General features: G+C 41.5%; 1 protein-coding gene, 1 long non-coding RNA gene and 1 pseudogene across 4 annotated transcripts in view; 1 reads left to right on the forward strand and 2 right to left on the reverse strand.

Moving 5' to 3' along the window:
• Nucleotides 1-25,538, reverse strand: LOC106561888 (uncharacterized). 2 transcript variants are annotated; one of them, XR_001318928.3, is made up of 3 exons: nt 25,283-25,538; nt 5,253-5,362; nt 1-4,491 (listed from the first exon to the last, which is right to left on the reverse strand). It is a non-coding gene; the product is annotated as an uncharacterized LOC106561888 (long non-coding RNA). The 2 variants fall into 2 exon arrangements; XR_001318929.3 differs by lacking the exon at nt 1-4,491 and adding an exon at nt 5,032-5,067.
• Nucleotides 4,246-4,374, reverse strand: LOC123725288 (uncharacterized; annotated as a pseudogene).
• A 146-nt stretch (nt 25,539-25,684) lies between the features above and the next one.
• Nucleotides 25,685-26,430, forward strand: part of fam184aa (family with sequence similarity 184 member Aa) — an 85,519-nt gene continuing 84,773 nt past the window's right edge. The window contains exon 1 of one of the 2 annotated variants that reach the window (XM_014126183.3): nt 25,685-26,057. In XM_014126183.3, coding sequence (XP_013981658.1) covers nt 25,881-26,057 — 177 coding nt within the window. In that variant the 5' untranslated portion in view covers nt 25,685-25,880. The remainder of the gene's footprint in view (nt 26,058-26,430) is intronic. The other variant, XM_014126184.3, reaches the window with a different exon arrangement.

Raw genomic sequence — 26,430 nt, forward strand, 5'->3', positions numbered from 1 at the left:
TTATTAACTCAATTATATATTTTTTTACATTGTTTGCAAACTGATATGTGACACGTATTAATGCCAAAATAAAATGCAAAACAGTCTAAAATAAATAAACAGGTGGGGCTCAAAACAGGTGAGGCTCTGCCCCAGCTGCCCTGAATGACAGGTCGCCACTGGTCTCCACCTTCCACCACAATGCGCCAAATACTCAGACTGTTCACAGCTAGAAGCATATGTGTGACACAACAGTTATCACTCATAATAACATATTATTTGTTGAACAACAATTACAGTCCATCGATTCTGGTTTACAATACATTTTAACTTTCCACTAATAATAACTATAAGTATAATGTAAAGCAACATTCTATAGGTTGAATGATGAGTATTTCTAGTTTACCCCCTTCCTCACTTGAACCACATGTACAGTGATGTGCTCTACAATACATGTCTTCTTATTTGTCTCTCTGATGGACTGTCTCCACCTTCCACCACCGTGCGCCAAATACTCAACATGTGAATCTGAAGGCTGGCATCTTGAGCCTGAGCTGGTGTGGCAAGTGTGGACAGTAAAGGAGTCAATCTCAAATGTGAAAACTTTTCAAGGGTGTGTAGACTTTCACTAGGCATTGTATACCCATTGATTCTTGAAGAAAATAAGTTATAAATGGTTGTTGAGCTTAGTTGAACTGTTCTTCCGCATCAGATCCGAACATAGGCCTGTTTAACTGAAAACAAACACTGTATAGCCTCAAAACATGGTCCAAACTATAATTTGTATATAATGAATGGCCAGTCCTTGCATACATAGCTCCTATATGTTTATGGTGAGGGTTATCTGGGATCCTTGGAACTTCCATACCATAAACCATAACCTTAACCTTAACCCTTACCTTACCTTACACATAACCAAATCCCTTACCTAACCTTAACCATTTTATATGTCAACTTCAATTGGGTAGGGATGTCCAAAGTATTCTAAGTAGCACGGACCATATGTTTATCATCTGAGAGCTGTATCCATGAATACTGGGCAGGGGATACAGTAGAATCGAGTGGATTTGGGCCATTGCTGGGTCGTTTATGGCCCTAAAATGGCAGCTTTGGCTCAGTTCAGGCTATCCGATCTAGCCGCCGAATGACTCGGGCCTAGTCTGTACCATCATTCATTTTGAACTCAGGACGGATCCAGCTGCCAGACCCGGGCGAGCAGTTTTAGATCTGGCATGCCAGAATCAGGCTAGATGTTTGTTCAACCTGGGAAGTAGCTAAAGCTAACCAACTAGGTTCAATGTTAGTAGCTAGCTAATATTAGGCTATAACTAGCAATGCAAATGGGTTTCTGAGATACAAATAATATTACTACACAGATCATACACGTAACGTTTGCTAGCGAGCCAGCCAGCTAACATTAGCTAGCTAGCTAACAGCACGCTTTAACTTGCAATGAAAGCAACTTTCTGACACAATTAGAAATGTATAATATCTGAAAATGTAGCTAGCTAGACTCTTACCTATATACATGGATGAACGCTTCTCCCTGTCTGTCACAGATGCCATGGTTGCCCTTAGTTTTAAGATGTAATCCGGAGTCAGGTGTTTTATACAACAGCCTTCTGTGTTCTCTTTTCGACACCCTTCACGTTTGCAATGAAATGCCAGAATTATCTCCTTAGCTATCATACTCTGCTTTTATTTTATTTTGAATCAACCTTTATTGAACTAGGCAAGTCAGTTAAGAACAAACTTTTCCCACTGAACTTTGTTGATAGCACCTACTAAATTCAGGGCAGCAATGTTGTTGAGAGCAGTAGCAACACTTTTGCAGTTCTCCATAACTTAAAAAAAAGCGGTGGTAGCAAGGATTATCTACACATACTGAGAAGCTCATGTTATAGACAGAAGCAGGCTACATGGTAGACCAATCCGAACTCATCTATCGGCATGTCCAACCCATCCATTATCGCAGTTAATCCTGGCTAATGAGAAGGTTCCTGCCTTTTTCCGTGGCTAAATGAACTAGGCTCGTAAATTAACAATGTTGTTCTATTTATAGACGGCATACAAGTTTTTTATTAAGGCACATGAAAGTTCACATGTTCCAGCAGGAATTAGGTGCCGCTCAAATGTCTCTCCTGTGAAGTTGTGACGTGCGACATACGCCTAGCTTCCTGAAACGGGTCACATATGAGAGATTGCAAGGGCTCTCCCATGTTTTTGGATTATCATGTAGAGCACTGTCTAGGTTTAGGGGCCTAATTGATTCGCTATGCACTCATTTGACCTGAAACACACCATCACACTAAGTGCATTTGGATTGCGTAATAATGGAGTTGAGTGCTATATAATTATAGCAATAGAATGTTATTATTGTAGTTATGCCATTAAGAATACACCGGTATATGGATAATTTAGAGTAAACTGTACCTAAATGGTTACTAGGAAAGAGACGAGAAGAGGAAGCCACTTCAAATAATTGTAGTTGTAAATACATTCCAATTCTTTTCTGTATTGCAACATCTTTATGCACCTTCATGTTCAATGATTTCACTATAAACTGAAAAGGAAAAGCTATTATATAAACATTTCTGAATTTCAAATAAAAATCACTTCCTAAATTGAGTGACTTTATTCTAATTGAACTTAACCCTGTTACATATATCTTTAAAAAATGTACTTGAATGTGGGGGTGACAAATGTAACTGTTTAAATATTGATGTCTCCCCCGTTCCACCCCACAAATTACAACCTTGACTTGTGTAAAGTGGACAGGAAAATTAAGCTCAGGTGTGATGGACAGCGGAAGTCTGACATTAATAAGTAGAATGAGAAATCACAGGCAATGAGCAGTAGCCAAAGCTAACATATCATCTAGCAATTTGCTGTGGAGATTCATCATAATGGTGAGGTTAGCTTCATTAGATTATTTGTGTGTCTGTGTTTGTAGGGGAAATACCTTTTGGAGCCCGTCCTCCCCAATTAAGGTGCCACAAACCTCCTGTGATCTGGCATACAGATTCACTGGCATGGTTGGTATATCCTCAATTCATTGAACAGATCAGTCGTCTAGATCTATTTTTGAAAAGCAGGAACAAGCATCAATAGACTTTCTGGTAAAATAAAGGTTAAATGGAATAAAAAATGTAATCTAATTTGACAAGCAAATGATCAAACTTGAAACGTGGTTGAAAAATATATCTCCATGTGAGAACAACACATCACTAGGCTGTAATATATGGAAGAAATATAAAATGTTATGTTATAGGTTGATAAGAATTTCTATCCATTTCAAACAGTCCCCCAACCAAAACAAATGAGAAGACGATAATCTGATGTGGCTCATTCTTGTAAATCATGAATTGTTATTCCTCTTTGTCCAATGGTCTGACATTTGATGTTGAACTCTGATCAATCAATAATATAATCACGTGGCAATATTTATTTTTCACGTCACAGTACCATAGGGCTCTAACTAGAGTAGGACAGTTATCTGATAAAAACACCCACGATAAAAGACATGTCGTGTTCTCCCTAGGCAGAGGGGTGTCACCAACATTAACAATGCTCAGACATACACATCTGCACAGATACAAGCATCGGTTGGCATTGGCGGAAATGGACGGAAATTGATCTAATCTGATATTGGAAGCTAAGCAGGGTCGGGCATACTTAGTACTTGGATGGGAGACTGCCTGGGAATACCAGATGCTTTAAGCTTTTTCTCTCTGTTGTGTCAAATTTCATCTGAGTTTTATGTTTTAATTGTGATGTTGTGACTGGAAAAAAATAAAAACATTAAAAAGGTGACACTGCTTTGAAGGAGGGGGCTGACGCCAGCCACAAGCGGCTTCTTTTCCACGAGTGCCGTTGCTTATGGCCATACCACCCACAACACGGCCAATCTTATTTGATCTTGGAAGCTAAGCAGGGTCAGGCCTGGTTAGGGCTTGGATCAGAGACCGCCTGGGAATACCAGGTGCTGTAAGCCTTTTTTCTCTGTTGTTCTCCCTTTCTCCAGCAGGGGCCACTGGAACCCCACTGGTACTCCAGCTAAAGCTCTGAAATAAGATTCAAATAAAGCCACATCGTTTTGCTAGGCACTCCTTCCTGTGGAGGGCCCAAGGCCATCAATCCACAGCGCCACAGTGTGGACACACAATGCTCATGCGTGATGCTGCTGTGGGAGGGTGACCGAAGAGATCAGCCTCCTCCCCGCTTTTACTCCAGTTCCTGTCCTTTCATTCCTTTAACACAGAAGATCAAGGGAGAGTGCGGACGAGGTCCCCCAGTACCACAAATTATACAGTCGATGGCCGGAGTGCAATGGCCGAGCCGCACCATGGGTCAACCTCCTTCGTGATCAAGGTGTCTCCCCTGCCAGGTAAGTATGAGTTGGAATAGGGCCAAGCCCAACCACCACCCATTCCATGAGTGTCATTCCGGCCATGGGACCACTGCAGTACCGTTGTGTGGGAGGGTGTGATGACAAAGGCCCTCCCCGAACCTCTGAAAGTGACAAATAAACATAATTAAATAAAAATCGATTGAGTCGTTTGGTGGTTAAATCAGGACGACGTCATCACTTTGAAGAAGGGGACCGACGAGATTCATAAGAGGGCTATTTTCCTTCACTTACGGCCATACCACACTGAATTTTTGGGACCTTATTTGACCTTTTCTGTCTGCTTTTGAGACATGTTTCAATCCCACCCTGGGTCAATTATCACAATACAGTAACTATTGGTCACTTCATTATGTATTATTATTCTAATATGTAGTCATTTTATAATTTTAACTGCAGTCTAGAGAGTTACACTAGAACTGCAGCAATATCAGACCAGTGTTTTCATCAGTCTTACTTATTCACACATTTTAATTAGAGCAATATCAAATCAACCAACGACGTCGCTTTAATTGTGCATGTACTTAATTGCAAAAAGAGGCATGTTTTTAAACTCACACAGAATTTCCCCACAACTGTACACATTAACAAACAATACTGTATTACAATATTATCAATCACATTTTAATATTTAGAGTAATTATGTAGCTATCGGTGCGGTGGTGGAGTGCATGGCAGATCTGAAAGAGAGATACACAAAGTGGTAGTAAGTATACAGCTCAGCAACATGTTTGTGTGTGCACGTCTGTTGGAGTGAGTGAGTGAGTGAGTGAGTGAGTGAGTGAGTGAGTGAGTGAGTGAGTGAGTGAGTGAGTGAGTGAGTGAGTGAGTGAGTGAGTGAGTGAGTAATATAGTTCTTAATTACCTGTATCCATTACAAGTTTACACTTCAAGGCCAGTGTAGCAGGAACTGATGCATCCAGTAAATGAAATAACACAGCTGTGACTGCAGCTGAAGTGCTGGGGGTGTCAGATCTAAAAGAGAGAGACAATAATCACACAACTTAACAGAGTGTGAGTAAGTGAGTGAGAGTATGCATGTGTGTATACAGTGGTTTTCCTGTAAAAGTTGCGTCATACTGCAGCCCTCCTTGCGGGCTGCCGCAGAATTCTATGTCACGTTATTTAATTGTCAGCCACTGTTGTCATTAATGCTAGTTAGTGCTAGTTTGACCACCAGAGGGCATCTTTGAGAAGCATTTGATAGTCTTCAATATTGGCTGTACTTGAGAATTTAAAACCTTTTTGTAAGAACATAGTATATGGGATTCATTTTAAGATATTTAACTTAATTAATTTGATTAATATTATGGTGTTTCTATTCCAAGAAAAATTTAAAACGAAACCCTCGGGGTTTAACGCTATACAAATCGCTATACAGCATGACGGTCAGGAGTAGGCTACAGTACTAAGAGCATAACATAAGAGCAAAATAATCCCAACATTTCCACAGCCTAATTGTAGTCTAACCAATACCCAAACGGAGATTCAGTGAAAATAAAAATGCCATTGATTTATCAAGACCAGTCCCCATGCTTGGTCTACAGTATATCTAAAAAATATTTTTTTCAAGGATGTGACTCTCTGCCAATAAATACATTTAGAGGATTGGAGAATTCTAAATGAATATCTAAGGGGCATTTTTCGTCAGGGAAAATCTGATCTGTGAGAATATCTAAGGGGCTTTTATATAATTCTAAATTAATTTATTATTATTATTATTATTATTATTATTGCTTTGTTTAAAAAATAACAATATTTTTGAGAATATTTCATTTTCAAATAACTGAAAGTGAGTGATTGTAATCTGAATAAAGGCCAAAATAATATTTATAAAAGGCCAAAATATTTATTTATGTTTTAAGAAGGAGAGAAACCAAAAGCCCACCATGCCTATTTTTTGGCCAAGGACATCCGACTGGCCAAACACTTCCCTAACCCATAAGATGCTGGTCCAATTGTGCACCACCCTATGGGACTCCCAATCACAGTCAGATGTAATACAGCCTTGATTTCAACTAGGGACTCTAGTGATGCCTTTTGCCTTAGACCACTGCGCCACTCGGGAGCCATGACCAATATGACCAATATATATTGTCCTGCTAATAGCCCATCCTAGAAATGTTGTTTGCAGAATTCACAGCTTGCTTGGTCCAGTGAAAATAATATTGTAATAATGCTATTTTTAGTCTAGGCTATATAATTGATTAAAAAACAGATGGATTCACAAAGCAGTTTGTTAAGTAAAAAAAAAAAATGTATCATGCATGCTGCACACATACAGTATAGCCTATAGATAATCTGGCGGACAGAGAGAGTGCGCAGCTCTCAAACAGCTGGTTGTTGCGTCAGATCTTATTTTTATTTGTGCCAGTAGCTTTGTCTGCACTGGCCCAGTGTGCCACTGTCAGTTAAGAGCAAATTCTTATTTACAATGACTGCCTACACCAGCCAAACCTGGAAAACGCTGGGCCAATTGTGCGTCACCCTAAGGGACTCCCAATCACGGCCGGTTGTGATACAGCCAACCTAACTAAGAAATAAATTTGACAATACAAATTCTCCCCCTACCCTCTTTCTTGGCAAGAGTCTATTGTCCTACTAATAGACCAGCTGGGGGGGAAGTGCAACTGAAATGTAGTTTAAATAAACATCTGCATTTTGAATGTCTTTTATCTCGTTATTTTATTGATGAAAGCATAAAGATGTTGATGAAGAACTGTTAGGGCCAAATTGGGGGGATTTTCACACCTACAGCAGCCGGGTTATGAAGAGTTGCGTGTCAATTCATAAACCATGTGCCATGGAATGTCTTCCCAACTATTTTGCAATCTATATGGCTCTCCGACATTTTGCAGTTGCATGAGGTCTTCAAATCAAATCAAAGTGTATTTGTCACGTGCGCCGAATACAACAGTGAAATGTTTACTTACAGGCTCTAACCAATAGAGCAAAAAAGGTATAGGTGAACAATAGGTAAGTAAAGAAATAAAACAACAGTAAAAAGACAGGCTATATACAGTAGCGAGGCTATAAAAGTAGCGAGGCTACATACAGACACTGAGTTAGAAATATAACACTTTATAGTACTTAAGCATCGAATACATTGCAAATTGAGGGATTTTCACATCTACAGTGGCCGGGCTGTGAAGAGTCTATTGTTCTGCTGATAGGAAACATTGTTTGCATGATAGGCTACACCTGCTACAGTACTACAGTGAAAAACAAGTGTTTGAAAACCTGTTTTCAAAACGCCTCCAGCTTTCCATCACTACTGTAAATAAAACCCAGCATCTTGTTTACATCTTGGTTACGTTCTTTATTGTAACCCCCATGTCACAAATAATTTGTATCTACCTTTCCAATTCCTTTTAGAGTTTGGGGTTTACAAATGTGCCCTTTTCATGTCATTTTTAGTAAGTAATATGCTACAGTCCAGTCTTTTTTTGGAGTGTGCGTGCAGGACAGAGGAATAGCAATTATTACACTATTGTTCAGGAGTAATGGAAAATTGCATGTCAATTCATAAACCATGTGACATCGAAAATCTCTTCCCAACTATTTTGCAATCTATATGGCTCTCCGCCAATAATAACATTTAGAGGATTGGAGGATTCTAAATTGTTTGTTTAAAAAAATAACGATATTTTGGAGATGATTTTGTTTTCAAATAACCGAAAGTGAGCGATTGTAAACTGAATAAAGGCCAAAAAAAGATTTATAAAGGCCAAAATATTGATTTCTGTTTTTAGAGGGAGAGAAACCAAAATCCCACCGTGCATATTTTTTGGACAAGGACATCCCCAGCCGGCCAAACCCTCCCCTAACCCGGACGACGCTGGGCCAATTGTGCGTCTCATAGGTCTCTCGGTCACGGCCGGCACAGGTATCGAACCAGCATCTGTAGCAATGCAGTGTCTTAGACCGCTGCGTCACTCGGGAGTCCCCATCCACAAAGTTTTAATGCTGATCAATTTCCTAGCACAAAGTATCAAACGACAGAGAGGTGTTGGCAAGAGTCTATTGTCCTGCTAATAGCCCATAATGGCGCTGTACAACGTGACCGGTCGGGAGTAGGATACAGTACTACAGTAAGAGCAAAATAACCCTAACATTTCCACACCCTAACTGTAGTCTAACAAATACCCAAACAGAGATTCAGTGAAAATAAAAATCTTGTTGATTTATCAAGACCAGTCCAAAAGGTTGCCTCAGAGTAGCGCTGTCTTGACCTCTGAATGCTGTATTTTCCCATAAGCAACAATTTGTTTACCTTCATTAGCCTACTTTGTTCCAATATTTCTGTCATTCAGTGATATTTATTCCCAAAGTAATTCGTTATGGATCCATATGGAAAATGACATGCGCAAGAGATGGTGGTAAAATAACTTGTTATGGATAGGGGGCAGTATTTTCATGGCCGGATAAAAAACGTGCCCGATTTAATCTGGTTATTACTCATGCCCAGAAACTAGAATATGCATATAATTAGTAGCTTTGGATAGAAAACACTCCAAAGTTTCTAAAACTGTTTGAATGGTGTCGGTGAGTATAACAGAACTCAAATGGCAGGCCAAAACCTGAGAAGATTCTGTACAGGAAGTACCCTCTCTGACTATTTCTTGGCCTTCTTGATCATCTCTATCCAAAACAGGGGATCTCTGCTGTAACGTGACATTTTCTAACGCTCCCATAGGCTCTCAGAAGGCGCCAGAACGTTGAATGATGACTTTGCAGGCCATGGCTGAAAAACAGTAGCGCATTTGGTAAGTGGTCGATCTGAGAACAATGAGACTGGTGCGCGCGTGCACGAGACGACGCTTTTTTACGAGAAAAATCACAAAAAAATTGATTTTAAACAGCGTTTGACATGCTTCGAAGTACGGTAATGTAATATTTTGATTTTTTTTGTCACGATACGCGTCCGCGCGTCACCCTTCGTTACCCTTCGGATAGTGTCTTGAACGCACAAACAAAACGCCGCTATTTGGATATAACTATGGATTATTTGGAACCAAACCAACATTTGTTGTTGAAGTAGAAGTCCTGGGAGTGCATTCTGACGAAGAACAGCAAAGGTAAACCAATTTTTCTTATAGTAAATCTGAGTTTGGTGAGCGCCTCTTCCATCTGAGGCAGGAGATGAGGAGTGCCCAGGAGTTCGCCCTGGAGTTTAGGACCCTGGCTGCCAACGCGTGATGGAGCGACAGGGCCCTGATCGACCATTACCACTGCAGTCTGCGCGAGGACGTCCGTCGGGAGTTGGCCTGCAGAGACACCACCCTCACGTTCGACCAGCTGGTGGACTTGTCCATCCGGCTGGAAAACCTGTTGGCTACCCGCGGACGTTCTGTTCGTCCAGTGGTTCCATCCTCCCGCACCCCATCTCCGATACCCATGGAGCTGGGAGGGGCTGTGCGCAAGGAATCCAGAGGGGGTTCCTGCTCATGCACCATCTGTGGCCGCAGAAGTCACACTGCCGGTCGGTGCCGGGTTGGTTCCTCTGGGGATCGAGGCAGCAGGCAGGGCGCTCTGGCGTCACCCCAGGTGAGCCGGCACCATTCTCACCCAGAGCCCTCTGTTGCACATATGTTTGTGTTTGTCACTTTCCCTGAGTTTTCCCCGCATTCCCAGCATAAGGCGCTTGTCAATTCAGGCGCGGCTGGGAATTTTATTGACAGAGCTTTAGCCCATAGTTTAGGGATCCCCATCGTTCCCGTGGATGTGCCTTTCCCCATTCACGCCTTAGATAGTCGACCATTAGGGTCAGGGTGGATTAGCTTGTCATAACCCCACTGTTTCTTGGCCACAGAGGACTCTCCCGGGGTGGTCGCGAGAGTGCTCAGGTAGGTGTTTAGGGGTTTCCGTTGGTGCTACTACGGTGGAGAGTCCAGACCAGGTCTCCATCGTGCGCATTCCTCCTGAATATGCCGATTTGGCTCTCGCCTTCTCCAAAAAGAAGGCAACTCAATTACCACCTCATCGACGGGGCGATAGATCTCCTGGTAGACGCTGCACTTCCCAGGAGTCACGTGTATCCCCTCACAGGCGGAGACGGAGGCTATAGAAATATATGTCTCCGAATCCCTGCGTCCGGGGTACATTCGGTCCTCCACTTCACCCGTCTCCTCGAGTTTCTTTTTTGTGGAGAAGAAGGAGGGAGGTCTGCGACTGTGTATTGACTATCGGGGTCTGAATCAGATCACTGTGAGGTATAGTTACCCGCTACTGCTCATAGCCACAGCAATAGAGTCAATGCACAGGGGCGCGCATCTTCACCAAATTAGATCTCAGGAGCGCTTACAACCTGGTGCGTATCCGAGAGGGAGACGAGTGGAAGACGGCTTTCAGTACCACCTCTGGGCACTATGAGTACCTCGTCATGCCGTACGGGTTGATGAATGCACCATCAGTCTTCCAAGCCTTTGTAGACAAGATTTTCAGGGAACTGCACGGGCAGGGTGTAGTGGTGTATTTTGATGACATTTTGATATACTCCGCTACACACGCCGAGCATGTGTCCCTGGTGCGCAGAGTGCTTGGTCGCCTGTTGGAGCATGACCTGTATGTCAAGGCTGAGAAATGCCTGTTCCTCCAACAGTCCGTCTCCTTCCTAGGGTATCGCATTTCCACCTCAGGGGTGGAGATGGAGAGTGACCGCATTGCAGCTGTGCGTAATTGGCCGACTCCCACCACAGTAAAGGAGGTGCAGCGGTTCTTAGGGTTTGCCAACAACTACCGGAGGTTTATCCGGGGTTTTGGTCAGGTAGCGGCTCCCATTACCTCACTGCTGAAGGGGGCCCCAGTGCGCTTGCAGTGGACAACTGAGACGGACAGGGTTTTTAGTCACCTGAGGGCTCTGTTTACCTCGGCTCCCATGCTGGCCCATCTGGATCCCTCTTTGGCGTTCATAGTGGAGGTGGACACGTCCGAGGCTGGGATAGAAGCTGTGCTCTCTCAGCGCTCGGGTATGCCACCGAAGCTCTGTCCCTGTGCCTTCTTCTCGAAGAAACTCAGCCTGGCAGAGCGAAACTATGACGTGGGGGACCGGGAGTTGTTGGCTGTCGTCAAGGCCTTGAAGGTGTGGAGACATTGGCTTGAGGGGGCTAGACACCCTTTTCTAATCTGGACTGACCACTGCAATCTGGAGTACATCCGGGCAGCAAGGAGACTGAACCCTCGCCAGGCAAGGTGGGCCATGTTTTTCACTCGTTTTGTGTTTACCCTTTCTTACATGAAGGGAACATTTCGGCATTTGCTGTATGTTTAGTGAGAAAGTCCATATTGCAAATGTACGGTCCCTTACTAGACGTCCGCGAACATTTGTACAATTTGCGGATGGCGTCGGGCCATGCACTGCGGCCGGATCTTCCGGGAAGTCATTGAACGGAGTCTCTCGGACATTCGGTTTCCGTTTTATAAAATTTTCAAATTGTGGTAATTTCTCACCTGTCCCGGGTTATACCACAGGAGGGTGAATGGAATCATATTGCAAATGTAACAAACATCACCAATCACGACGTGGCCTTTTCTCCTAAACGGAAAAAACTTCGAAGACGAAACTTGGTGAGCATTGGTTTGGCATAATGGGCAGTTGGCCCCGAACAAGATGGAGTCGAGGCCTCAATGCTTTTTGAGTTAAGGCCATTTTTCTGGGATTAAAAGTCAAAAATTAAAATAGAGCGCTAATTTGACCGCTTCACGTCAAAGTACATGAGCCTACGGTGTCAGGAAAAAAAAGAACCAGACATTTATCTATTGTCATTTAAGAGAAATCGTACAATGTCAAATTGGTGATATTCAAAAAAACAAGTTTTTTTTCCAAAAAATTTACAGATCCAGTTGCAGCGTGTTCAGATGAATCCGTTAACCTCTGGACGGGCTCCGTCCCATACGCGGGACGGACATCCAGCGAAAAATCCTATCGCCATTTGCATAACAATTCTTTTTTATTTTTTTCAAATATAGGACTATTTTATATCGTTTTATAGATACACCTCTCCTGAATCGAACCACGTTGTCCGATTTCAACAAGGCTTTACAGCAAAAGCAAAACATTAGATTATGTTAGAGGAGTATATCGTAAAAGTAGCCACATAGCCATTTTCCGACCAACCACATGCATCACAAATAACCAAAAAACAGCTAAATGCAGCACTAACCTTTGACAATCTTCATCAGATGACACTCCTAGGACATCATGTTACACAATACATGCATTCTTTTGTTCGATAAAGTTCAAATTTATATATAAAAACAGCATTTTACATCGGCACGTGACGTTGACTAACTATTTTCCCTCAAATGCGTCCGGTGAAACAACGCTACAATTTACTAATTAATATTCGAAACATTTTAAAATGTAATATTGTCATTCTAAGATTTATAGATTAGCATCTCTTGAAAGCACCTGCAATGCCAGATTTAAAAATAACTTTACTGGGTAATCACACTTTGCGATAAAAGGGGATGCGATACTCAGAAAAATAGGCTAGCAATACAGGTCAGCGCCATTTTGGAACAATCGCATATCAAATCTACTCTTGTATACTATTGTCAATAATCCCTTACCTTTGATTATCTTCATCAGAAGGCACTTCCAGGGATCCCAGGTCCACAACAAATGTATTTTCGTTCGAAAAAGTTAATCCTTTATGTCTTCTTGTTAGCGCGTTCAGAAGGCTGCACCAAAAGTACCGTCGTGCGCGGGACTCCTCTCTTACCAAAATTGATTTTTTTTAATTTAAGTTCGTTCAAACATGTCAGACGTTGTATAACATAAATCTTTAGGGCCTTTTTCAACCAGAGCTCCAATAACATTCAAGGGGGACGATTGCATTGTCTTTCAAAACGTTTCGAAAGGGGAGGGTAGCCAGGGGCGCCGGTGTCATAATGGTGATGGCCCTCCCCATGTGACCACGTTCCACAGACTCTCATTCTGTCAGTTTTCACAGTAGAAGGCTCAAACCACTTTGTAAAGACTGGAGACATCTAGTGGAAGCAATAGGAAGTGCTCAATGAACCATAGCTCACGGTGTGATTTATAGGCAAAGTGATGAAGTTGAGTCCGCAATTCAGAATTCCACATCCTGTTACGATCTGTCTCGGGGTTTTGACTGCCATATGAGTTCTGTTATACTCACAGACACCATTCAAACAGTTTTAGAAACTTTAGGGTGTTTTCTATCCACAAGTATTAATTATATGCATATCCTAGCTTCTGAGTTTGAGTAGGAGGCCGTTTAAAAAGGGCCGAATTATTTTCTAAAATCGCTGTAGCGCCCCCTATCATAGGCGACCGTCAAGAGGTTAAGGCGGGTTTCAGAGCTCTGTGAGATTTCTGTGATTTTCTGAAACAACACACACTCGTTCAACCCTCTGTACATAAGTCAGTTCTTAACCTCTTACATCTAGACGTTCCGCTAGCGGAACACCTGCTCCAATATCCAATGATAGGCGTGGCGCGAATTACAAATTCCTCAAAAATACAAAAACTTCCATTTTTCAAACATATGACTATTTTACAGCATTTTAAAGACAAGACTCTCCTTTATCTAACCACACTGTCCGATTTCAAAAAGGCTTTACAGCAAAAGCAAAACATTAGATTATGTCAGCAGAGTACCAAGCCAGAAATAATCAGACACCCATTTTTCAAGCTAGCATATAATGTCACAAAAAACAAAACCACAGCTAAATGCAGCACTAACCTTTGATGATCTTCATCAGATGACACGCCTAGGACATTATGTTATACAATACATGCATGTGTTGTTCAATCAAGTTCATATTTATATAAAAAAAACAGCTTTTTACATTAGTATGTGACGTTCAGAATTAGCATTCCCACCGAACACTTCCGGTGAATTTACTAAATTACTCACGATAAACGTTCACAAAAAACATAATTATTTTAAGAATTATAGATACAGAACTCCTTTGTGCAATCGAGGTGTCCGATTTTCAAATAGCTTTTCGGTGAAAGCACATTTTGCAATATTCTGAGTAGATAGCCCAGCCATCACGGCTAGCTATTTAGACACCCACCAAGTTTAGCCCTGACCAAACTCCAATTTACTATTAGAAAAGTTTGATTATCTTTGGTGTTCTTTGTCAGAATGCACTCCCAGGACTGCTACTTCAATAACAAATGTTGGTTTGGTTCAAAATAATCCATAGTTATATCCAAATAGCGGCGTTTTGTTCGTGCGTTCAAGACACTATCCGAAGTGTAAATAAGGGTCAAGCGCACGACGCATTTCGTGACAAAAAAATTCTAAATATTCCATTACCGTATTTCGAAGCATGTCAACCGCTGTTTAAAATAAATTTTTATGCCATTTTTCTCGTAAAAAAGCGATAATATTCCGACCGGGAAAGCGTGTTTACGTACAAAGAGAGAGAAAATAAAAGCATGGGATCCCCTCGTGCACGAGCCCGAGTCTCATAGTACTGTAACCGGCCACTATCCAAACGTGCAAATGTTTTTCAGCCAGGGGCTGCCTCGATATCATTCAGCTTTTTGCCGCCTTCTGAGAGCCCATGGGAGCCGTAGGAAGTGTCACGTAACAGCAGAGATCCCCTGTATTGGATAGAGATAATCAAGAAGGCCAAGAAATGGTCAGACAGGGTACTTCCTGTACAGAATCTTCTCAGGTTTTGGCCTGCCAAATGAGTTCTGTTATACTCACAGACACCATTCAAACAGTTTTAGAAACTTTGGAGTGTTTTCTATCCAAAGCTAATAATTATATGCATATTCTAGTTTCTGGGCAGGAGTAATAATCAGATTAAATCTGGTATGTTTTTTATCCGGCCGTGAAAATACTGCCCCCTAGCCATAACAGGTTAACGTAAAGACTTAAAACTCAATATTCTATAAGAGCCTAACCTAAGGAGGATATGTGTTCACTTTCAGCTTCCTGTCTCAACCAGAAGTGCCTTAAAATGGTGTCATAGGGGCTGTTTCGAAGGGTTAAAAAGGTCAGATCTTTCCACAACTTCATATGTGTGATTAGGCAACCCTCATGAACTGTAAATCAGTCATTTCTTCAGATGTCAAAGAAAAGCTCTCTCACACACACACACACACACACACACACACACAGACACACACACACATACATACATACACACATACACACACACACACAGCAAGGATGGAGTGACAGAGTGCGGTGCTTAAAGACACACAGAGCCTGCAATGGCATTACCATTATCTCTAGGCTGTGCCGAGTTCAACGAGATGCCCCGCTTGACCGTAGCTCGCTCGGTCCAAGCGCAGCGACCATGAGAAAAATTAAACCTAAAATGAAGCCTGGCCCTAAATTTCAAGTGCTTTTGGGTGACAGCGGCGGAACCGTTAGGGTTAGAAGCACAATTCAACCTCAGGAATGTTCCTGAGGTCCTCCCGATCTGTGCCAGCCTAACCTTGACCATGTGGCATTAACTCTTAACAGTTAAAAGAAGGTGTTTACATCTAAAAGTTTGCAATGACTTTTCTCCCCATAGGAATACATTGCCTATTCCCCTAAATTCAACCTGAAGCCTATGTGGGTTATGAATGCCTTATGAACCTGTCTTCGATGACATACCATCAGGCCACTATGAGGTCTACCTATGTCGATTCTAAGCTTCCTGGAGCAACCGGAAGTGGTTAAAAACACCCTAAAAGTGTTTTTCTATAACCAGCCTGCAGATTGTGAAAATCACTGCATTCAACCCTATGTAGATCAGTCAATTATTAACATAAAGACTTAAAACTCAGGATTCTGTAATAGCATACCCCAATCAGGATATGTGTTTACTTATAGCTTCCTGTGCCAACCGGAAGTGTCTTAAATATGGGTCACAGAGGCTATTTCGAAGGGTTAAAAAAGTCAGATCATTTCAAAACTTCATATGTGTGACTAGGTAACCCTCATGAACTGTAAATCAGTCCTTTATCCCATCAGATGTTCAAAAAAAATAACACACACACACAGCTAGGACATAGTGACAGTGTGGGGCTTAGAGACAATAGTTACCTTCGTTCGAACGATCAAAGAACCGTCAGACCTAGAGCTCTGAAACTTTAGAAACCTGTTGTAGAGCTCAAGTCGATAGTGCACGGTGAGTTATGTCGCTGTAGGTTCTCAGACCGAGAAACAGCCTCGTACATTTGCAATATGTTCAATTCAATTTGACAATCACGAAAATGGCGACGTTTAGAAATGTCCCAAAGTCGCAAGACTAGGTGCATTGAAACTGCCTCGGCCCATAGAGACGGACCCCAACGTTTCTGTCCGATAGCTCATTCAAGGACCCCGTAGCAATGCCTGGAAAAAATGGATTTTCAGCACCAATTAAGGTCGTTGCTCGGGCACCGAATGACCTATCGAGCCGAAACTTGGGATTCGGGGTCGCCTCACATAGGCCTACACATAATGTCAGAGCTGGACCCGCAGCTCGAACGAACCAGAGTCACTGCCCGGCCATCCCGAGTTCATCGGGCCAGTCAATTATGCATTTCTGCAGTATTTTTGAGCATGTCAAACTCGTGATGGTAAATGCCTTATGAACCTGTCTTCGATGACAATCCATCAGGCTACTGTGAGGTCTACCTGTGTCGATTCTAAGCTTCCTGGAGCAACCAGAAGTTGTTCAAAACACCCTAAAGGTGTTTTGATATAACCAACCTGCAGATTGTGAAAATCACTCAATACAACCCTGTGTAAATCAGTCAATTCTTAACCTGTTGAGGACAGACGTTCCGCTAGCGGAACCCCGTTCCGCCTGCGGAACCCCTAGCCAACAGCCAATGGCATCGCACGGCGCGAAATACAAAACCAACTAAAATACCACAATTCAATTTTCTCAAACAATCAACTATTTTACACCATTTTAAAGATAAGACTCTCGTTAATCTAACCACATTGTCCGATTTCAAAAAGGCTTTACAGCGAAAGCAAAACATTAGATTATGTTAGGAGAGTACATAGACACAAATAATCACACAGCCATTTTCCAAGCAAGCATATATGTCACATAAACCCAAACCACAGCTAAATGCAGCACTAACCTTTGATGATCTTCATCAGATGACACTCCTAGGACATTATGTTATACAATACATGCATGTTTTGTTCAATCAAGTTCATATTTATATCAAAAAACTGCTTTTTACATTAGCATGTGATGTTCAGAACTAGCATACCCACCGAAAACCTCCGGTGAATTTACTAAATTACTCATGATAAACGTTCACAAAATACATAACAATTATTTTAAGAATTATAGATCCAGAACTCCTTTATGCAATCGCTATGTACGATTTTAAAATAGCTTTTCGGCGAAAGCACATTTTGCAATATTCTGAGGCCATCACGGCTAGCTATTTTGACATCCGCCAACTTCGGGGTCACCTAAACTCAGAATTACTATTAGAAAAATTGGATTACCTTTGCTGTTCTTCGTCAGAATGCACTCCCAGGACTTCTACTTCAACAACAAATGTTGTTTTGGTTCCAAATAATCCATAGTTATATCCAAATACCTTCGTTTTGTTCGTGCGTTCAGGTCACTATCCAAAGGGTAATGCGCGAGCACATTTCGTGACAAAAAATGTCAAAATATTCCATTACCGTACTTAGAAGCATGTCAAACGCTGTTTAAAATAAATTTTTATGCTATTTTTCTCGTAAAATAGCGATAATATTCCAACCGGGCGACGTTGTATTCATTCAAAGAGAGAAAGAAAAACATGGCGAGTTCTTGTGACCGCACATCTCCAGTCTCATTGTCCCCAGGCTGACCACTTACAAACTCTGCTCCTATACTTTGCCCAGAGACAGCAGACACCCCATTCCACTTTCTGGCGGCTTTAAACAGCGTTTGACATGCTTCTAAGTACGGTAATGGAATATTTTTAATTTTTTTGTCACGAAATGCGCTAGCGCGTCACCCTTCTTTTAACTCTTGCAAACAGAGTCAGGGTATATGCAGAAATTCATGTTAGCAGGCAATATTAACTAAATATGAAGGTTTAAAAATATATACTTGTGTATTGATTTTAAAAAAGACATTGATGTTTATGGTTAGGTACACGTCGGAGCAAAGACAGTTCTTTTTCGCGAATGCGCACCGCATCGATTATATGCAAAGCAGGACAGGCTAGATAAACTAGTAATATCATCAACCATGTGTAGTTAACTAGTGTTTATGATTGATTGATTGTTTTTTTACAAGATAAGTTTAATGCTAGCTAGCAACTTCCCTTGGCAACGTAAAGCAGGTGGTTAGAGCGTTGGGCTAGTTAACGTAAGGTTGCATCCCCAAGCTGACAAGGTAAAAATCTGTCGTTCTGCCCTTGAACAAGGCAGTTAACCCACCGTTCCTAGGCCGTCATTGAAAGTAAGAATGTGCTCTTTAACTGACTTGCCTAGTTAAATAAAGGTTTAAAAAATATATATAATAATTTTTTTAAATGGGCAAATCGGTGGCCAAAAATACCGATTACCGATTGTTATGAAAACTTGAAATCGGCCCTAATTAATCGGCCATTCCGATTAATCGGCCAACCTCTAGTTTTAACCTCTTACATCTAGACGTTCCGCTAGCGGAACACCTGCTCCAATATCCAATGATAGGCGTGGCGCGAATGACAAATTCCTCAAAAATACAAAAACTTACGGTATCGTGAGTAATTTAGTAAATTGTTAGCAAATTCCCCGGAAGTTTGCAGGGGGGTATGCTAGTTCTGAACGTCACATGCTAATGTAAAAAGCTGTTTTTTGATATAAATATGAACTTGATTGAACAAAACATGCATGTATTGTATAACATAATGTCCTAGGGTTGTCATCTGATGAAGATCATCAAAGGTTACTGCTGCATTTAGCTGTGGTTTGGGTTCATGTGACATTATATGCTAGCTTGAAAAATGGGTGTCTGATTATTTCTGGCTGGGTACTCTGCTGACATAATCTAATGTTTTGCTTTCGTTGTAAAGCCTTTTTGAAATCGGACAGTGTGGTTAGATTAACGAAAGTCTTGTCTTTAAAATGGTGTAAAATAGTCATATGTTTGAAAAATTGACGTTTTTGCATTTCTGAGGTTTTTGAATAACGCGCCACGGGATTACACTGGCTGTTACGTAGGTGGGACGATTTGGTGTCACCTAGCCTAGAGAGGTTAACAAACTACAGTGTTGGCAAGTCGGTTAGGACATCTACTTTGTGCATGACACAAGTCATTTTTCCAACAATTGTTTACAGACAGATTATTTCACTTATAATTCACTGTATCACAATTCCAGTGGGTCAGAATTTTACATACACTAAGTTGACTGTGCCTTTAAACAAGTTGTAAAATTCAAAACAATTATGTCATGGCTTTAGAAGCTTCTGATAGGCTAATTGACATCATTTGAGTCAATTGGAGGTGTACCTGTGGATGTATTTCAAGGCCTACCTTCAAACTCAGTGCCTCTTTGCTCGACATCATGGGAAAATCAAAAGAAATCAGCCAAGACCTCAGAAAAAAATTGTAGACCTCCACAATTTCTAAATGCCTGAAGGTACCACGTTCATCTGTACAAACAATAGTACGCATGTATAAACACCATGGGATAAACACCAGGAAGGAGACGCATTCTGTCTCCTAGAGGTTAACGTACTTTGGTGTGAAAAGTGCAAATCAATCCCAGAACAACAGCAAAGGACCTTGTGAAGATGCTGGAGGAAACAGGTACAAAAGTATCTTTATCCACAGTAAAACGAGTCCTATATCGACATAACCTGAAAGGCCACTCTGCAAGGAATAAGCCACTACTCCAAAACCGGCATAAAAAGCCAGACTACAGTTTTCAACTGCACATGTGGACAAAGATCGTACTTTTTGGAGAAATGTCCTCTAGTCTGATGAAACAAAAATAGAACTGTTTGGCCATAATGACCATCGTTATGTTTGGAGGAAAAAGGGGGAGCCTTGCAAGCCGAAGAACACCATCCCAACCGTGAAGCATGGGGGTGGCAGCATCATGTTGTGGGGGTGCTTTGCTGCAGGAGGGACTGGTGCACTTTAAGAAATAGATGGCGTCATGAGCAGGAACATTATGTGGATATATTGAAGCAACATCAAGACATCAGTCAGGAAGTTAAAGCTTGGTCGCAAATGGGTCTTCCAAATGGACAATGACCCCAAGCATACTTCCAAAGTTATGGCATAAGGACAACAAAGTCAAGGTATTGGAGTGGCCATCACAAAGCCCTGACCACAATCCTATAGAACATTTGTGGGCAGAACTGAAAAAGCGTGTGCGAGCAAAGAGGCCTACAAACCTGACTCAGTTACACCAGCTCTGCAAGGAGGAATGGGCCAAAATTCACCCAACTTATTGTGGGAAGCTTGTGGAAGGCTACCTGAAATGTTTGACCAAAGTTAAACAATTTAAAGGCAATGCTACCAAATACTTATTGAGTGTATGTAAACTTCTGGGTATGTGATGAAAGAAATAAAAGCTGAAATAAATCATTCTCTCAACTTTTACTATTTTTCTGACATTTCACATTCTTAAAATAAAGTGGTGATCCTAAATGACCTAAGACAGGGAATTGGTACTAGGATTAAATGTCAGGAATTGTGAAAAACTGAGTTTAAATGTACTTGGCTAAGGTGTAGGTAAACTTCCGACTTAAACTGTATAATATTTATAATGCATGTGTTATGTATTTATAACACTTGGATAATGAAGTTCTTTCAATAAAGCGTTTCACATTCTCTACTGGTTGGGCTACCAAGTGGCGCAGCAGTCTAAGGCACTGCATCTCAGTGCAGGAGGCGTCACTACAGTCCCTGGTTTGGATCCAGGCTGTATCACATCCGGCCGTGATTGGGAGTCCCATAGCTCGGTGCACAATTGGCCCAGCTTCGTCTGGATTTGGCCGGGGTAAGCCGTCATTGTAAATACGAATTTCTTAACTGACTTGCCTAGTTAAATAAAGGTTAAATAAATACAAAAATGAAGTCTTTCATTTGATGAAATATCCTACCTATCCTGTGTTTATCAGATCAATCCAGATGAAGGAAATTAGATATTGAGATGAACCGGTTTTAGAGTATTGACATGAAATGAAGCGTAGGAAGTGTAGTGTACTGTTTTAAAAAATATATATATTTCTGAATAAAGTGGGGGGGGAAAGTATTTGATCCCCTGCTGATTTTGTACGTTTGCCCACTTACAAAGAAATGATCAGTCTATCATTTTAATGGTAGGTTTATTTGAACAGTGAGAGACAGAATAACAACAAAAAAATCCAGAAAAACACATGTCAAAAATGTTATAAAATGATTTGCATTTTAATGAGGGAAATAAGTCTTTGACCCCTTTGCAAAACATGACTTAGTACTTGGTGGCAAAACCCTTGTTGGCAATCACAGAGGTCAGATGTTTTTTGTAGTTAGCCACCAGGTTTGCACACATCTCAGGAGGGATTTTGTCCCACTCCTCTTTGCAGATCTTCTCCAAGTCATTAAGGTTTCGAGGCTGACGTTTGGCAACTCGAACCTTCAGCTCCCTTCACAGATTTTCTATGGGATTAAGGTCTGGAGACTGGCTAGGCCACTCCAGGACCTTAATGTGCTTCTTCTTGAGCCACTCCTTTGTTGCCTTGGCCGAGTGTTTTGGATCATTGTCATGCTGGAATACCCATCCACGACCCATTTTCAATGAGCCTGGCTGAGGGAAGGATGTTCTCACCCAAGATTTGACGGTACATGGCCCCGTCCATCGTCCCTTTAATGCGGTGAAGTTGTCCTGTCCCCTTAGCAGAAAAACACAGCCAAAGCATAATGTTTCCACCTCCATGTTTGACGGTGGAGATGGTGTTCTTGGGGTCATAGGCAGCATTCCTCCTCCTCCAAACACGGCGAGTTGAGTTGATGCCAAAGAGCTCCATTTTGGTCTCATCTGACCACAACACTTTCACCAGTTGTCTTCTGAATCATTCAGATGTTCATTGGCAAACTTCAGACGGGCATGTATATGTATTCTTGAGCAGGGGGACCTTGCGGGCGCTGCAGGATTTCAGTCCTTCACGGCGTAGTGTTTTACCAATTGTTTTCTTGGTGACTATGGTCCCAGCTGCCTTGAGATCATTGACAAGATCCTCCCGTGTAGTTCTGGGCTGATTCCTCACCATTCTCATGATCATTGCAACCCCACGAGGTGAGATCTTGCATGGAGCCCCAGGCCGAGGGATATTGACAGTTCTTTTGTGTTTTTTTCGCACCAAATGTTGTCACCTTCTCACCAAGCTGCTTGGCGATGGTCTTGTAGCCCATTCCAGCCTTGTGTAGGTCTACAATCCTGTCCCTGACATCCTTGGAGAGATCTTTGGTCTTGGCCATGGTGGAGAGTTTGGAATCTGATTGATTGATTGCTTCTGTGGACAGATGTCTGTTTTACAGTTAACAAGCTGCGGTTAGGAGCACTGCCTTTAACAGTGTACTCCTAATCTCAGCTCGTTACCTGTATAAAATACACCTGGGAGCCAGAAATCTTTCTGATTGAGAGGGGGTCAAATACTTATTTCCCTCATTAAAATGCAAATCAATTTATAACATTTTAGACATTTTTTTTCTGGATTTTTGTTGTTGTTATTCTGTCTCTCACTGTTCAAATAAACCTAACATAAAAATTATAGACTGATCCTTTCTTTATCAGTGGGCAAACGTACAAAATCAGCAGGGGATCAAATACTTTCCCCCCCCCACTGTATATGAATTACAGATCAGCCTTTAACTAGTTAAATCATGTTTCTAGTCTATTGTATAGTTACAATGTGTAACCATTGATGTCCCAGGGTCAAGATTGGTAAACACTGTTCAAGTGTATAATTGTAATACATACAATGCAGACACATCATCATTCAAAGACTGGAATTTGATACTCCTGGTATTGGATATGACTGAAAAAGAATCTCAGACATTCATACCTGAACTACACATTTATTTGCAAAGGTAGAGTACATGATCAGTGAATATGTTAAATGTACAGGCTACAATGTGGGGATCTTATGCATGGTAATAACTACATGTATATACGACTTGCATCCTTGGCACAAAGTTATATTCTACTCAATCCATTGGCTTCATTAATGTCATTCAAACAGTTTTGAAATTGATTCAATTGGCTATGATAGCTGAGGTTCATAGCTAGGTTCTGAACTAATATGTATACCAAATGTTTTAGGGTCTATACACAGATCGGCTACATAGCTAGTGTAGTAGAGTTAAAATGGTTATTCCAGCAAACTTCAGATTATTGGAGTAGTACACAACGCAGAGCAGAACAATCAGATTGAGGGTCAGTGGCCAAAGCCCGCGATCAGGAATGTTCCAAGTTCAGACAGAAGGGGGGAGTCAGATCGCTATGATCGCCAGGAACTTTGCTTTTGGTTTCTAATTTTAATTGTTGCGCTACTGGTGATGCCTGTTAGGTGGGCAGTATCAGTAGCTGAATGATGTTAACATCTTCGGGTTTTATTTCATTAAATGTATTTTATTTTATCTGGGTGCTTATGTCACCTACTAACACCCTGGTACTACCCATAGCTCCCGCTCTCCTCAGTCTGAGAAAACACAGAGAGAAAGGTATGGGTTGCAGATTACTCCTTTGTAGAAGTCCGTAACGTGAAATAAATAAAACGTCCCAAGGTTAATGCTGTAGATATTGTTATAAGGGAGTGTGAGACTATTGACACACCTAACTTTCAGAGTTTTATTGTTGTTATTAATATAGTTTACAGAGTGCTAAACGTGTTGCTAGCTAGCATGCCTTTCTGTGATGCAGACGGCTAGCTGAGCTACAGACTAGTGATGGTGTTGCATTATGGGAGATGTAGTTTTGGCCCTCTAAGGTCTGAATGGGATAAAGGCGATTTGACATTGTAACTTGTTTGTGTTGCAGTGTTTTTGTACATGAGTTGTTGTATTTTGGTACTGTCAATACTGAAAGCACCTAGCAATGTATTGGGGATGTGAGACAGGATATGTGTTTTACCTTTCTTCATGCTCCTGTGTAGAACAGCTTGTCAGGTGGTGCATTGGAGACTGATGTGTTCCTGTCCTGTCTTTTCACAATACTATTGCAGGTATGGTTCTATTGTCTAAGAATTAAGATTATACATTCTTTGTATTAAGGACTGGTTATTATTTTATACTATACATTATGGCTTTATGTATGTTTGTGATTGTGAGAGTCTGAGAAAACACTGAGAGAGAAAGAACAGCTTGTCAGGTGGTGCATTGGAGACTGATGTGTTCCTGTCCTGTCTTTTCACAATACTATTGCAGATCAACATAAAAGCTTAAAAGACAGCCGTGGTGTCGCTCTTCATTTCTTGGTTCTCCCGTGGTGCATAGTAGAGCCGCTACGCTAGCTACACATCCATAGGCATACAGTTACTGTTATCCTCCACTGCACAATAAGCAAGAAAATAGTTAGCTAGCTACGTTACTTCATCTATCTGCATTGCATGGCAAATATCAGCAAGGCAAACTTACAAAATTGTACATTCAATTTGCAGTAAATGCTTTAGCTAACTAGATTCTTTAAATCCACTGTTAAACAAGACGACTGCCTGGTTTGCTGGTTGTTTCAGGAGTCCATAAAACATGAAACAACCAGAATTAGAATTTCATACTCATTTTTTTTTAAAGTACATACTCATGTCACAACACCCATAAAGTTAGCAGGCTAATGTTAGCTAGTCAGCTAGCTTGCTAAATCGTGATTTTTGTAAATTAACTTCATGACAAAAGAAGATGCATTACTGTTTGTCTCTACATGAACTAACATATTCCTCTCAACTGTACATTTGTGGCATGATTCGTTATGACGTTATAGTCACTTACATTTGCTTCCATCCTAGTATTTTTGTCAGTCATCTTTGCTGAAAAAGTCTCCAGCCTTCGTCATGGGAACTTGATATGATTGGTCATCACCCAGCGGTTGCCGCTGGTGATTTACATAAAGTTGGGAAAATGTATATTTTTCCCCGCCCTCTCCGCTTCCCTTCCCTCCATTGAACATCACCGCGCGCCACTGCTTGCTAATGAACAACCTCCGGGCACCGTTTGCTAGTGAACACCCTCCGTCAACGGTGAATGTATCATACCCGTGAACATTCCTTCACCCTAGCAGGGCATGCCGTCGTGTTATTCCGTTATGGTGACGAAGACGATCGTTTGACCAATGACAACAGCTGTGACGGGCCGGGGTAAATGTTAACCCGGCCCACATTTAACCTCGCCCCGTTCCGCGGTCTGCAGCGACGACCATCTGGCGCTCTTTGCAATCTGCACTAGGTATACCCCTATTCTGCGGTTGCGACTACTATCACACCGGTAAACAGCAAAAGAGAATGCTACAACCACTACTAAACATTAGTTAACCTGGTTCACTTGAACCGTTTTCTGGCTGGACCGTCGTGACAGTAGCGTGTGTCTGAAGATGGCGACTGGAACGGGTTGGCAGCAACCGTACAATACCGCGTCTGGCAATCCATGTATTATTACTAGTACAGGGAAATATAATTCGTCGAACATGTTTTACGAAGCAGGTTTAACGATGGAATATACTCAAGACCTGCATCTGAAAATGAGTAAGAAAATAGCACAGCTGACAAAGGTTTGTTGATGCGCACGTTTTCTTGCAAACTGTCACAGTACAGGCCAATGCATTTATTTGTCCTGCTGGCAATGGAAATTATGTAATTCATTATAAATTCACCTAGGCTAGTGTCTTTGTGATATGATTAGAATAATTTAGTAAAAGCTACGTTGTTATAGTGGAAATCACACTCTGATGCTGAAGAAAAGCATTTAAATGCCCCTGTTGGAGTGGTCACTCATCGCTAAGGAAATATACAATTCAATGTTATTGTGCCACCTAGGAATACTGCAATTCTGTTGAGGCCTGATACATTTGTGAACAGCAGGAAATGTATTGTTTTACATAATTCCTGAAAGATGGTATGTTATTATATACTGTATTGTTTATA

Source organism: Salmo salar, chromosome 11 (assembly GCF_965601325.2).
Source record: "Salmo salar chromosome 11, fSalSal1, whole genome shotgun sequence".
Lineage (NCBI taxonomy): Eukaryota > Metazoa > Chordata > Actinopteri > Salmoniformes > Salmonidae > Salmo > Salmo salar.